The following is a 13105-nucleotide window of genomic DNA, read 5'->3' on the forward strand; positions in this document are numbered from 1 at the left end:
TGTAACGTGTTATTCTAAAATGGAGTTGGATTAGTTATAAATACTTGCAAACCCTCTGGCAATCACTAAAAAAAAAAAAAAAAGAAAAAAAGAAAAAGAAAAATGGAACTAGAACTGATATTCTAATAAAGAATAGAACCATATGGCATGTTCAATTAAAACTGCAAAAGGCAGAAAAAGAGTGGAAGACAAAGGTAGGAACAAAGAACAAGGCAACAAATAGAAAATCATAACATGGTAGATAGCAAACCAACTATGTCGGTAATCACTCTGAACACCTATGGTCTAAGAGCACCAATTAAAAGACAGAGATTGTCAGAATGCTTGGAGAAACAGGAACCCACTCTGTAGTCTATAGTAAACTACTTGAAATATAAACACCCATGTTTATTAAAGGTAAGTGGATAGATAAGAATATAGCATGCTAATATTAATTGGGAGAAAGCTAGAATAACTATTAATTTCAGACAGAGCAGACCTCAGAGCTAGGGAAGTAACCAGGGATAAAGAGAAGCATTATAATTTCTTTAGGAAGATGTAACAACGTGTATGCATCTAAGTCAGAATATCAAAATATGTGAGGCAAGACTGATAGAACAGCAAATAGAAAGAAATGAGCCCAGGATTACAGCAGGAGACTGCAGCACCCTTCTATCAGAAATGGGCTGATACAGCAGGCAATCAGTAAAGACACAGTTTAACTCAACAGTGCCAGCAGGGAGCTCTCATCGGCCTGTATGAACTACTTCATCCAACAACAGCAGAATACATTCTTCTCAGGCTTGCAGGGAACCTTCACCGATATTGAACACATCCTGGGCCGCCAAAGTAATAATTAAGAACCACCAGAACGTTGTTTTAAAAAGGGTGGACTCTGGCGCCCTCTTCTGGTCTCCATGACAGTCTTATTTTCTTACCCTTGCTGTGTAAAGCAAGGTAGAAGGGCAGTTGGGATATTTAGATACAAGTATCACAATATACTGGTGTACATCTATAATTTATAAGTTTACATTTTTTAAAGTACACATTCCCTCTCTCCCTCTCTCTTTTAACAGAGAGGGGTGCTTAAATAAGGTATTTGCAGCTCCCTTCATTCAAGAGTAGAAGATATCACATGGGGAGCAGAGCATAGCCCAGGTTGGCAGCTTATACTTACAGAGGCAATCGTGAGTTAGTTTTGCTTATAGCACAGAACAAATCAACCTGGCTTGAATGATAGTTTTGAGTCAGGGGTATTTACAAGTGGGCTGTGTCATCCAGAATAAAAGCCACAATGAGATATCAACATATACTAACTAGAAAGAATAAAAAAGATCGACCGTACCAGTCACTGGCCATGAATGGAATAACTGGAATTCCCAAACACAGCTCATCAGCAGATAAAATAATACAACCACTTTAGAAAACAGTTTGACAGTTTCTGAAAAAGTTAGACACACACTTATCATGTGCCTCAGTACTCTGCTCTCAGGTTTTTACCTGAGAGAAATGAAAGCATATGTCCCCATAAAGACTTGTATGTAGCAGATTTATTTGTAATAATAACTGGAAACAACGCAAATGTCCTTCAGCAGATGGCTAGATAAACTAATCTACGATGCATTCACTTATACAGTTGAATGTTACATAGCAATAAAAAGAAAAGGTTTCTTTATATGTACAACAATCTGGATGGATTTTGAAATAATTATTCTGTAGGAAAGCGAAAATAACAACAAAAAACCTCGGTGATTCTGTTGATGTGATGTTCTGGAGAGTCGAGGAAATCGTAGTAGGAGAGCGGGTGGGAGACTGCCTGGAGAAGGGGGCAGAGGGACGGATGGATTGTCAAAGGACATGAGGGAGCCTGAGCCATGCAGAATGTCATAGAAACATTTATGGTCCCAATTTCAGTGACAACTTCATGGTATGTGTCTGTGTTAAGTCATCAGGTTATGTACTTTAGATACTCATCAATTGTCTATGTAATAATCATATTTGTTTATAAGGCTATAAACACACTGGCGCCGCGGCTCAATAGGCTAATCCTCCGCCTAGCAGCGCCGGCACATGGGGTTCTAGTCCCGGTCGGGGCGCTGGATTCTGTCCCGGTTGCCCCTCTTCCAGGCCAGCTCTCTGCTATGGCCTGGGAAGGCAGTGGAGGATGGCCCAAGTGCTTGGGCCCTGCACCCCATGGGAGACCAGGAGAAGCACCTGGCTCCTGGCTTTGGATCAGCGTGGTGCGCCAGCCACAGCGCAGCGGCCATTGGAGGGTGAACCAACGGCAAAGGAAGACCTTTCTCTCTGTCTCTCTCTCTCTCACTGTCCACTCTGCCTGTAAAAAAAAAAGCTATAAACATTTTTTAAAAAGCTATGCAGTTTGAATTAATGTATTTATCACTGAACTCGCCATAATTTGAGGCAAGTAAAGCAAGAGAACAAAACAAGATCAAGTTTCCTGTATTGGAGGCTCGCATACTCCTTTTTTGTTTGGGCTGTAAGCACATCTAATTTTCGCTATTACACATACTATCTCTATGCTACAATTCAGGGAAGAACTTTAGGTAGTTAAGGAAAGGATGTTGGTACATGTTGTGGCTTAGAGCTCTGTCCAGCCTCTTCCCATTAAAACTCTGAGCACCAGAAGCCTCATCTGGAACCTCTTCCCTTACCCACATCCATGGATGAGACAAATACCAAGTCATATTCACCCCACAAATCACTAGAGACAAGGTGAAGGCATCACATCGGAACTCACGGCACCCGTGTTTTACCAATGGGGTTTCCTTCAGTGGCTCTCGGAGTGCTGGGATCTATCAAAAAATAACCTATGACTATAAAAAAAACCCAATTTCTAGGCCCACTGAATCATAGTTCCTGGACTCTTTGAGTTTAAGTTGTTTAGGGCAATTCATCATTTATTTGTTCATTGCAACAAATAAGCACTGAGTGCAAGTGTTAAACACCTCGGCTAGGTATAAATTTAGAGGGAAAAAGCATGTGATGCATGTCTAATATCTATTGAGGGAAACTGTGGAATCCTGTGTCGTGCAGCTAGCGCATGAGGTTCAGACCATACGCCCTAGGCTGCATCTGGGCCATACTCAGGGGAGCTCTGAGGTTACCCGTCACTGAGCTCCTCCAGTGCTTTCCTGACAAATGGGCTCATTTTCTGCCCTGTTGGGCAGAAAATTAACTCTGGGGGAAAAAAGTGAGCATGACCACTCTGGCAGAATGTTGAATCGGCTATCATGTTTCCTTTCCAATGAGACGTATGCTAAGAACAACCTACCAGTGTCTTCTGTGTAGGACATGCTACTAAGTGCTTTGCACATGCTACCTGCGATCCTTCCAGCAAGCCTGCTAGTAAATCCACCTTCCCTTTTGTGAAGATCAAATGAGGCTTGAGACATCAAGTAACTCATCTAAGACCTCCTCGCTGGAAGACATTGGGTTCAAAGGTCTGAATGAATCCAGAGTTTTTGCCACTATACACCATGATTGTTCCAGTGCTAATGATAAATGTTCTAATGTTAATGACAAACTTGATGACTTTTTTTTTTTTTTTGACAGGCAGAGTGGACAGTGAGAGAGAGAGACAGAGAGAAAGGTCTTCCTTTGCCGTTGGTTTATCCTCCAATGGCCGCCGCGGCCGAAGCCAGGAGCCAGGTGCTTCTGGTCTCCTGTGGAGTGCAGGGCCCAAGCACTTGGGCCATCCTCCACTGCACTCCCGAGCCATAGCAGAGAGCTGGCCTGGAAGAGGGGCAACCGGGACAGAATCCAGCGCCCCGACCGGGACTAGAACCCCATGTGCCGGCGCCGCAGGCAGAGGATTAGCCTATTGAGCTGTGGCGCCGGCCAAACTCTATGACTTAAAACTTGATGGCTTAAAAAAGATTTGTTCTCTTACACTGCTGGAGACCAAAGTCTAAAATCATGTGCAGGGCTCAGTTGCACATGGAGGCTGCAGGGGAAAACGAGTGTCCTTACTCTCTCTGCTTGCAGAGGCTGCCTACAGCCCTTGGCTCTTAGCTTCCTCCCTCTACCATCAAAGCCAGCAGTGTAGCACCTTCAAATAGTCGTCTTCTGCTTCCTTTGACCCTCTTGGCTCCCTCTAATAAGGACTCTTGCAATTACATCAGGGTCTACCAGATAATCCAGGACAACCTGCTCACCTCAAGATTCCTAATCACATCTGCAAAGTCCTTATACCTTAAAGGGAACATTCAAGGCTCCAGGGATTAAAGCATGTATATCTTTGGGAGGTCATTACTTAGCCCACTATACCTTTCTACACAGATTTTCAAAATTTTAACTGAGCTTGGTGTCAGAGTCTCTTACCATTAGGGTTAATGATGTTAGAAGCAAATAGGTAGAGTCCAACAAACAGCCTGCAGCATCTACATTGACTGGGAAAGTGCTGGTTTAAAATAGTTAGAACTGAAATAGCAATAATGATAGGACAAAAGACAGGAAGGAATAAAGGGAGTTATCATTTGCTATGGTTCTTGTCTTGTTGGTAAAATGACAACTGCTGATTAGCTGTTAATATGTTAAGAATTGGGGCTGGCATTGTGGCACAGCAAGTTAAGCTGCCACTTGTAGCATTGTAGTTCTGCTTCCCATCCAGCTACCTGTTAATATGGCTGAAGAAGTAGAAGATGGTGACCCAACCCACATGGGAAATCAGAAGGGAGTTCCTTGCTCCTAGCTTTGACCTGGCCTAGACATGGCTATAGCAGTCATTTGGGGGAATGAACCCATTGATGGAAGATCTCTCTCTCTCTCTCTCTCTCTTTCCACAACTCCTTCTCTGTCTCTGCCTCTCCCTGTCTCTCTGTCACTGTACCTTTCAAATAAATAAAATAAATCTTCTTTTACATTTAAGGATCATGGTATCACTAAAGGAAAAATAAAAGAATATATAATTAATAATCTAATAAAAGAAAATAACAGAATATAATAAATGTAATTGAAAAATAGAATAAACAACATGGAAAAGGCAAGCAAATAAATAATAATAAAATGCCAGATTTAAGCCCAAATAGTTGATTAAATATTGACACACAATTCCAATTGAAAGACAAAGATTGTCACAGGATGACATTTCCTAAACTGTGGACGTAGGGGCCTTGAGGGCCATGGAAGACCCACAGTGGCAAATCAAGATTTTAAATTTTCAGTGGAGATGACCATACTTGTCATTTCTCAGATACTGTGTAAATTACAAACTACTAGCTCAGAATAGCTCCTGGTTTTAACACTAGATCACACTAGGTTCCTCTTGATGATGTTGTATATTTATAAAGCTAGGTTTTCAGCAGTTGTGATAAAAAAAAAAAGAGCATTACATGAAAATGGATGTGGAGTAGGAAAGGAAGTGGCAGTTCCCAGTCTGATTCCAAAGTTGGAGAAGCTGGGCAATACTCAACATCCTATTATTATGTGATTGTGATAGACGGTCTTATTATAGTGTTTGAACTTATTTAATAAATGGTACTGTTATGTATTTCTTTTAGATTAGGAATAAATGACTGAAACTGTAAGGGTGCTATGGACTAAGTTTGAGAAACTCTCAGTAATTTAAAAACTATATGATTCATTAAAAGAGACAGTACACATGTTCACAGTGAGAATGGAGGAATATTAATAGATGGAAAACATATTATGCAAAAACAAACCAAAATGAAGCTGCTTTATAAAATGGGACAGTGTCACAATCTTTGCCTTTAAAGTAACTTTATGTGAAACTTTATCATTATTTTACATTTAAAATAATTGTTGATATATTATAAAATTAAAGGTGCCATCTGCCTTGTTTTTCATTGGTTTTCCAAATAAAGTAGACAGGTAAATTTTAGGTAAAAATATATTACTAAAGACTAATTTCTTATTATGATAGAGGGTCAATTTACAGCAAAACATAGTAATTAAAAATTTTGATCTAATAAAATAAACTCAAAATATATAATATAAAATGGATAGAATTAGAAGGAGAAATGGGCAAATGTAAGATAAAACAAAATGTTTTAACACAACTCTTATTATTTGGTAGAATAAGCAACTCCCCCCAAAAAACACTGTCTAGAGGATCTGAACAGATATGGCTAACTAATTAGAACTCTCTGATATTCTCAAATCACTGCACCACTACTGCTGCACTGTTTCCCACAAGTGCACATGCTACAGTTACTGCTAGTGACCATAAATGGGACCATAAAACAAGACTCAATTCAAAAATTGACAATGGGTATTTATCACCCTAAATTCCTCAAATGTTTGTAAATTATGCAAAACACTTCTAAGTGAACCAAAGGTCAATGAACAAATCACAACCGCAATTATTAAACAATTTGAATTGAAAAAAGAAATAGGACACATTGAAGTTTGTGGACTGCAGCCAAATCTATGCTTAGAATAGAAGTCATAGCTTCATGTTTGTATTTTGGAAAAGATGACAGGCTTAAAAGTTTTCAAATATTGGTAATCATCTCAGGAAAAAATATTTTAAACAAAGAACAATAAATAAACTCAGATAAAATAGCAGTAAAGATAAAACTAGAGCAGAATCAGCAAAGATGAAAGTTGGTTCCTTGAGAAATAATAAAAAGCAATCTGATCTCAATGTAGCCTTTATAATTTGAATTAATTAGCAGAGGTAGTGAGGAGGAATAGAAGCAAAAATAAAACAACAGGAAGAGATTTCCAAAACTAAAGTAAAATGATGATATTTTCCCAACAGATACCTCTTGATTATAAGATGTTTGACTAAAAATAACATTTCTTATTCCCTTAACCTACTAGATCTTAACAGGGAGGTAGCTGTCTATTATTTAATTCAAAATGTGCATCAGATAATGTATGCTTCCATAAAGTGAAGCATAGCATTAGTTGTTGAGTCTGGGCTGCTTTTTCCCTTGGCAACAGACCTCCACCAATGCTAATGCTACAAACAGCATGAGAAGCGGATGATAGACCCTCTGGAGGTAGGTGGGCCACCAGGAGTGAAGATGGATGGTGAAATGCATGAGTGGGTCTTGTTGCAGGATAGAAGGGTCCATGAGGATGGGAGAGAGGAAGCGCAAGCGCAGACACTTTCTGATTGACTAGAACTTGAAGCTGTGAACCGGAGTTTCCCCTTCAGTGGAAAATTGTATACGATTTACAAAAGTTTGTGGGAAAAATGGAATTCAATGATAAGTCTATTTTGGGGGGGAAATGTTTGAAATCTATGCAAGGCTTTTTCATAACATGCATTTTCCACAAACTTTTTGAAGTACCCTGTTATATACCTTAATTGCCTTCAAAATAGCAAAGACTTTATAACAAGTGGATACTGATTAAAGAATTTTAAAAAGCTCTTTTCTAAGGTGGCCACTAAAGGAATCAATCATTTTTACCATTATGAAAGTGTACCATTATGAAAGAGGAAATGCAGTAGAAGCTTCTCTGTTAACCTTGACATTGCTGCGGTCTTGATCCCAAGGTCAATGCAAGGCCCCACAGTTTCCTTTTGCTAAGCCTACAAATCCAACGGAGGAGTCTGAGTTTCCCATTGGGACAAGACTGAAGTATGAATGTCGTCCTGGTTACATCAAGAGGCGGTTCTATATCACCTGCCAAGAAAACGCGGTCTGGACAAAGGTAGAAGACCAGTGTAAACGTGAGTAGCTGAGTAGCTCTGGATTAGAAATTCCTTTCTGCAGGTCATGCATTGTAAGGTCTGATTCAATTTCTTCAGATTTTACGAGTAAGACACATATGACTTAATCACTTTGCCCAATATTGTGATGTTCGTTATTCTTATAAATCATGTCTCGCTTGTGCTTTGAGTTCCTGGAACCTTCCTATAGGTTAATTTCATGAGAGATGACTACCACAAGGCATGATGGAAGGAAAATCCCCATTTCCTAGGGGTAACCCATTTTCATAACTAGAACTAAGTACCAATTGATTCAGAAGGGAAAAAAAAGTGTGTTGAATAACTAGAAAATGAGTAACTAGACTCTGAGTTACAAAGCATAAAACTTCAGTGACAAATGAAATGTAGCATTTTTCGGAGAGGCACAATGTAAGGATGAGACAGGACAGGCGGGAAGATCTTTTGGAAAGGGATGCTAACTAGTACCTGGCCCTAAGACTGTTCAGTGAGTTCTTCAAGGTTGCAAAATCTGTGAAACCATCATAGCTTTCCAGTAAGCAACAGTCAGGTGTGGCCTTTATGTATCAAAATTAAAACAATAACAACAAAAAAGATCATATTATTCTACCTGGTTCCAACATTCTGTTTCTTCCCCATAGGCAAATCATGTGAAAATCCTCCAGACCCTATTAATGGCATGGTGCATATAGTCTCAAACATCCAGTTTGGGTCCAGAATTAATTATTCTTGCAATAAAGGGTGAGTTGGCAGCAATACCTCTTGGTTCAGAAACAATTGTAATACAGAAATATTTCCTTTTAGTTACACCTCAGGTCAGACCTATTTCCCGATGAGATCACATGGACAGGGACTGAGGGTTACATCTTAACATATACTTTTGTGGACCCAATTTGCCCCATAGCAGAGTGTTTGAAACTGCTAAGCACAAAGTGCTCAAAGGGTATGACTCTACCATCAGTGCTTGCCCGAAGGCAGCACAAAGTGGAGGCAGAGCCTCAGCCTTACTTGTAATGTGATCAGCTAAGCTTGTTGGAGAAGACTGCCTAAATTTGTTCTGCCACACAAGACATCAAAGGAGAAATCGGTAAATTGCCCTTCAAGACAGTAACAAAAATTTTGTTCTTCAAAGGACACGATCAAGAAGGTGGTAAGACAACCCATAAGACAGAAAGTATTTGCAAATAATAGATTTATAAAGCTCTCATATCCAGAATATAGAAGGAGCTCTTACAACTCCACAATATAAAGACAAACCAATTTAACAATAGGCAAAGGATTGAATAGACATTTCTCCAAAGAAAAACTACAAAGGACCAATAAGCAGTGAAAAATATTTATCCTTAGTCACCAAGGAAATACATATTAGAGCAAGATACCACCTCATACTGTGGAAATTTCTTTAAAACTAAATATAGTTACTAAAGAACCAGAAATTTCCTACAGAAATGAAAATTTGTTTGCCAAAATAACTGTGCAGAATCTCCATAGTAGCTTTATTCATAATAGTCAGTAACTGGAAGTTTCCCAGGTGTCCTTCAGTAGGTAATGGTTAAGTGAACTATGGTAGATGCATACCATGGAATACAAGTCAACATCAAGGATGAAGAATAACTTAAATGAATCTTCAGGGGATTGCACTGAATGAAAAAAAGCTAATCCATAAGGTTACATACTGTATGATTTTGTTTATACAAGATTTTCAAAATGACAAAATTTTAGAAATGGAGATCAGATTATGGCTGTCAGAGATAAAGAATGGGGGTGGAGCACTGGCAATGAAGAGGAGCAAGGTGTGATCACACAAGGACAACTCACAAATCCTTACAGTAAGTTACTCTGGTTCTTATGGTAGTGGTAGGTGCATGAACCTGTGTGTGTATAAAACAGCATAGCTGCTCTTTCCTGTATGCCAGCAATGAGCAAGTGGAATTGGAAAGTAAAAACAGTACCTTTTATATTACTGCCCCCTCCAAAAATGACAAGCTTGGGTCTCAATCTAATGAAATATGTACATGATCTCAGGTAAAATGAATATTACAAGTTTCTAAAATGTATGGCACACTTTGAAGAGTTCGTAGCATTCTAATTGAGAATTGTTGGCTTTAACATTTTAAGGATCAAATATAAACATTCAACTCTCTTTGGTCAACTTGGATTTCTTCTGGTTCCAGTTTGATGAGTGTCATTAATAAAACATTCACTCACTCATGAATTCACACATTAATTCTTAAAAGGCATAGGAAATACCTATAGTATGAATGTGTGCATGAATGTGTGTGTGTGGGTGTATGTGTGTGAGAGAGAGAGAGAAAGAGAGAGGGAGAGAGTTTGCACTCAAGAAACTTGAATAGCTTTTAAAAAGTGAGACTTGTAGGAAATAACTATAATTTCCCTTAGGTTATACAAAAATATGTCATATTATAATACAGAAGAGAAACCCCATCCAGATAAAAAAGCATGAAGAAAATCAAGAAGATCTGCAATTTATGAAAAGTGGAAAATCTCCTTCTGAAATCTCCAAGATTATAATCTCTGGGAAGCAGCAGTGTAAGCAGGTAGATTGCCTGGTATTTAGATGATAATGTGCCTTATTCTTTTCATCTAGGTATCGGCTCATTGGCCAGCCCTATGCTGAATGCCTCCTCTCAAGTGAAGGTGTTGCCTGGGACAATGAAACGCCAATCTGTGAGAGTGAGCGGAAATAAGTTTATGTTACTTTTCATTAGTAGAGTCTAATTTTCCTTAGGAACTATAGGAATATTTGTTGAATTCCTTTTGTAGAGTCTTTCCTCCAAGAAGCTGAAGACAGCAGTCATGCTGTCAAATTTTCCCGAGGTGCAACAATTTCCTTAAGTTCTTCCTTATCCTGGAATGCAGCTTTTCTAAATCTGGGCTCTTAACTGCATAAGATCCTTTAACCTTTATTTTTTATATCAGTTAACTTGGAATTATGTGGTTCTACCGTCCTCAGTATAATAATCTTTCTGCTAGGAAAACTAGTAAAGACCTTTAAAATTGATATGTGTCAAGTTTCATGAAGCTGTGGAGGACCCAGCACTGTGCTGTACTGAGGGCAGGCATTTGATCTAATACGAAATATTTGAAAGACTATTTCCTTCATACTGTAGTGCAATGTCACTATGGTCATAAGTTAGGTGATGCTGTATATTAGTCTAATATATGATATATTCCTCCTCTCAGAAATATTTGCTAACCTATCTTGTAGATGTCTTCTTTTTTTTTTCTTTTTTCTTTTTTTGACAGGAAGAGTGGACAGTGAGAGAGAGAGAGAGACAGAGAGAAAGGTCTTCCTTTTGCCGTTGGTTCACCCTCCAATGGCCGCTGTGGCTGGTGTGCTGTGGCCAGCGCACCGCGCTGAGCCGAAGGCAGGAGCCAGGTGCTTCTCCTGGTCTCCCATGGGGTGCAGGGCCCAAGGAGCTGGGCCACCCTCCACTGCACTCCCGGGCCATAGCAGAGAGCTGGCCTGGAAGAGGGGCAACCAGGACAGAATCTGGCGCCCTGACCGGGACTAGAACCCGGTGTGCCGACACCACTAGGCAGAGGATTAGCCTATTGAGCCGTGGCGCCAGCCTGGAATATCTCTTTTTCTCTATCTCTTCCTTCTCTCTGTAAGTCTGCCTTTCAAATAAATTAAATAAATAAATCTTTTTTAAAAAGATTGCTAAATGAGTTATTATGAACGTATATTCTAATTTATCACTGTACATATTGATATAATCACCTGTTTCTCCTTTTTTAGAAAGATTTATTTATTTGAAAGGCAATTAGAGAGAGGGAGAGAGAGAGATAGAAATCAAGATATTCTAGTTTATTCCCTAAATGACTGCAACTGCCAAGGCTGTGCCAGACTGAAGCCAGGAGCCATGAACTCCATGCAGGTCTCCCCCATGGGTGGCAGGAGCACAAACAGGCAATCTTTCGATGCTTTCCCAGGCACATGAGCAGGGAGCAGATGGAGCAGCAGGAACTCAAACTGCTGCCCCTGTTTCTCCTTTACTTCTAAGGTTATATATTGCTTGATTTTTTAGAGGCAAACTAAATCTGAATTCCTAGAAGAAACGCATCTTGATCATGATGTGTTATATATGATTATCCTGTGTGAGGGGTATGTGTGTGTTTGCCAATCTCTTTTGTTCTAGCACTGTAAGGTTTGTTTAATATTTTTAAGTGAGCCAACTCAAGCCCCACTTTGATCTTGGTATCATACTTTGAAAATAGTTGGATTGAATTTCCTAACATTTTGTCTGGAAAATTGTGTTGATATTGGATTATAATTTGCTTTTCTTTTAATCACCTTGTCCTATTTGGGCACTCAGATTATCTGGCCTCCTCAAATATGTTGGGCTGGGGAGGAGTCACCATTTAACTCACTACAAACTTGAATGGTGGCTATGAATTTGCCTGTCTTTTCAGTTATAGCAATTTTACTTCATGTATTTTAAACCTATGTTATTACATGCAATAAAATTTTGGTTTATTGTACCTTCCTGCTGAATTACCTCTTTTTTCACAATGAAATTCTCTCTTTACCTCTCACACTACTTGCCTTAAAATCTTCATTGTTATTAATATAGCTATACCAACGTTGTTGCTGTTCTTTGTTTTTTATTTAATTTTAGTTAACTCCTCTATCATTTTATTTTTCATTTTTTTAAAGATTTATTTATTTATTTGAAAGGCAGAGTCATGGTGAGGCTGAGGCAGAAGCAGAGAGAGAAGTCTTCCCCCCTGAAATGGCCACAATGGACAGAGCTGTGCCAATCTGAAGCCAGGAGCCAGGAGCTTCCTCTGGGTCCCAATGCGTGTTCAGGAGCCCAAGGACTAGGGCCATCCTCTATTGCTTTCCCAGGCCATAGCAGAGAGCTAGATTGGAAGTAGAGCAGCCGGGTCCCAAACTGGTGCCCATATAGAATGCTGGTACCACAGGCGACGGCCTTACATGCTTTGCCACAGTGCGGACCCCTGTTCTTTGTTTTTATATTATACACACACACACACACACACTATTGCTTTTGGCCATTTTATATTTAAAGCTTGTATCTTTCAAGTATCATCTAGTCAGATTCTGTTGTTTTATTTAGTCCAAAAATCTTTGTTTTCACCTGCGGCATTTAGAACATGTAAGTTTAATTTGATTACTGATGTAGTTGGTATAAGCCTAAAACCTGGTTACTTTTTTCTATTTTCTCATTTTTTGTTCTTTCAGTCCTCATTTCTCACATTTTAAATTAATCAAGTATTTTGCTATCACATATTTTCTTCCCAATAGTTTTAAAGTTATACTTTACTTTCTTATTCCTTAATGGTTAATCAAAGATGACAGTATATATCTTTGATTTATTATAATCTAATTTCAATTATACTTTCATGAACACAAGAACCCAGTGTAACTACATTTATTCCTTCACACCTTTTCTTTCTTATTGTCATACTTTTACACAT

The 13105-nt window shown here is 39.0% G+C and overlaps 1 protein-coding gene across 1 annotated transcript in view; it reads left to right on the forward strand.

Moving 5' to 3' along the window:
- CR1 (complement C3b/C4b receptor 1 (Knops blood group)) overlaps window positions 1-13105 on the forward strand; it is a 122772-nt gene that overhangs the window by 47240 nt on the left and 62427 nt on the right. The window contains 4 exon segments of the mRNA XM_062210757.1: window positions 710-828; window positions 7466-7642; window positions 8281-8380; window positions 10248-10333. Coding sequence (XP_062066741.1) covers window positions 710-828; window positions 7466-7642; window positions 8281-8380; window positions 10248-10333 — 482 coding nt within the window.

The sequence above is a fragment of the Lepus europaeus genome, chromosome 14 (assembly GCF_033115175.1).
Source record: "Lepus europaeus isolate LE1 chromosome 14, mLepTim1.pri, whole genome shotgun sequence".
NCBI classification, from domain to species: Eukaryota; Metazoa; Chordata; class Mammalia; order Lagomorpha; family Leporidae; genus Lepus; species Lepus europaeus.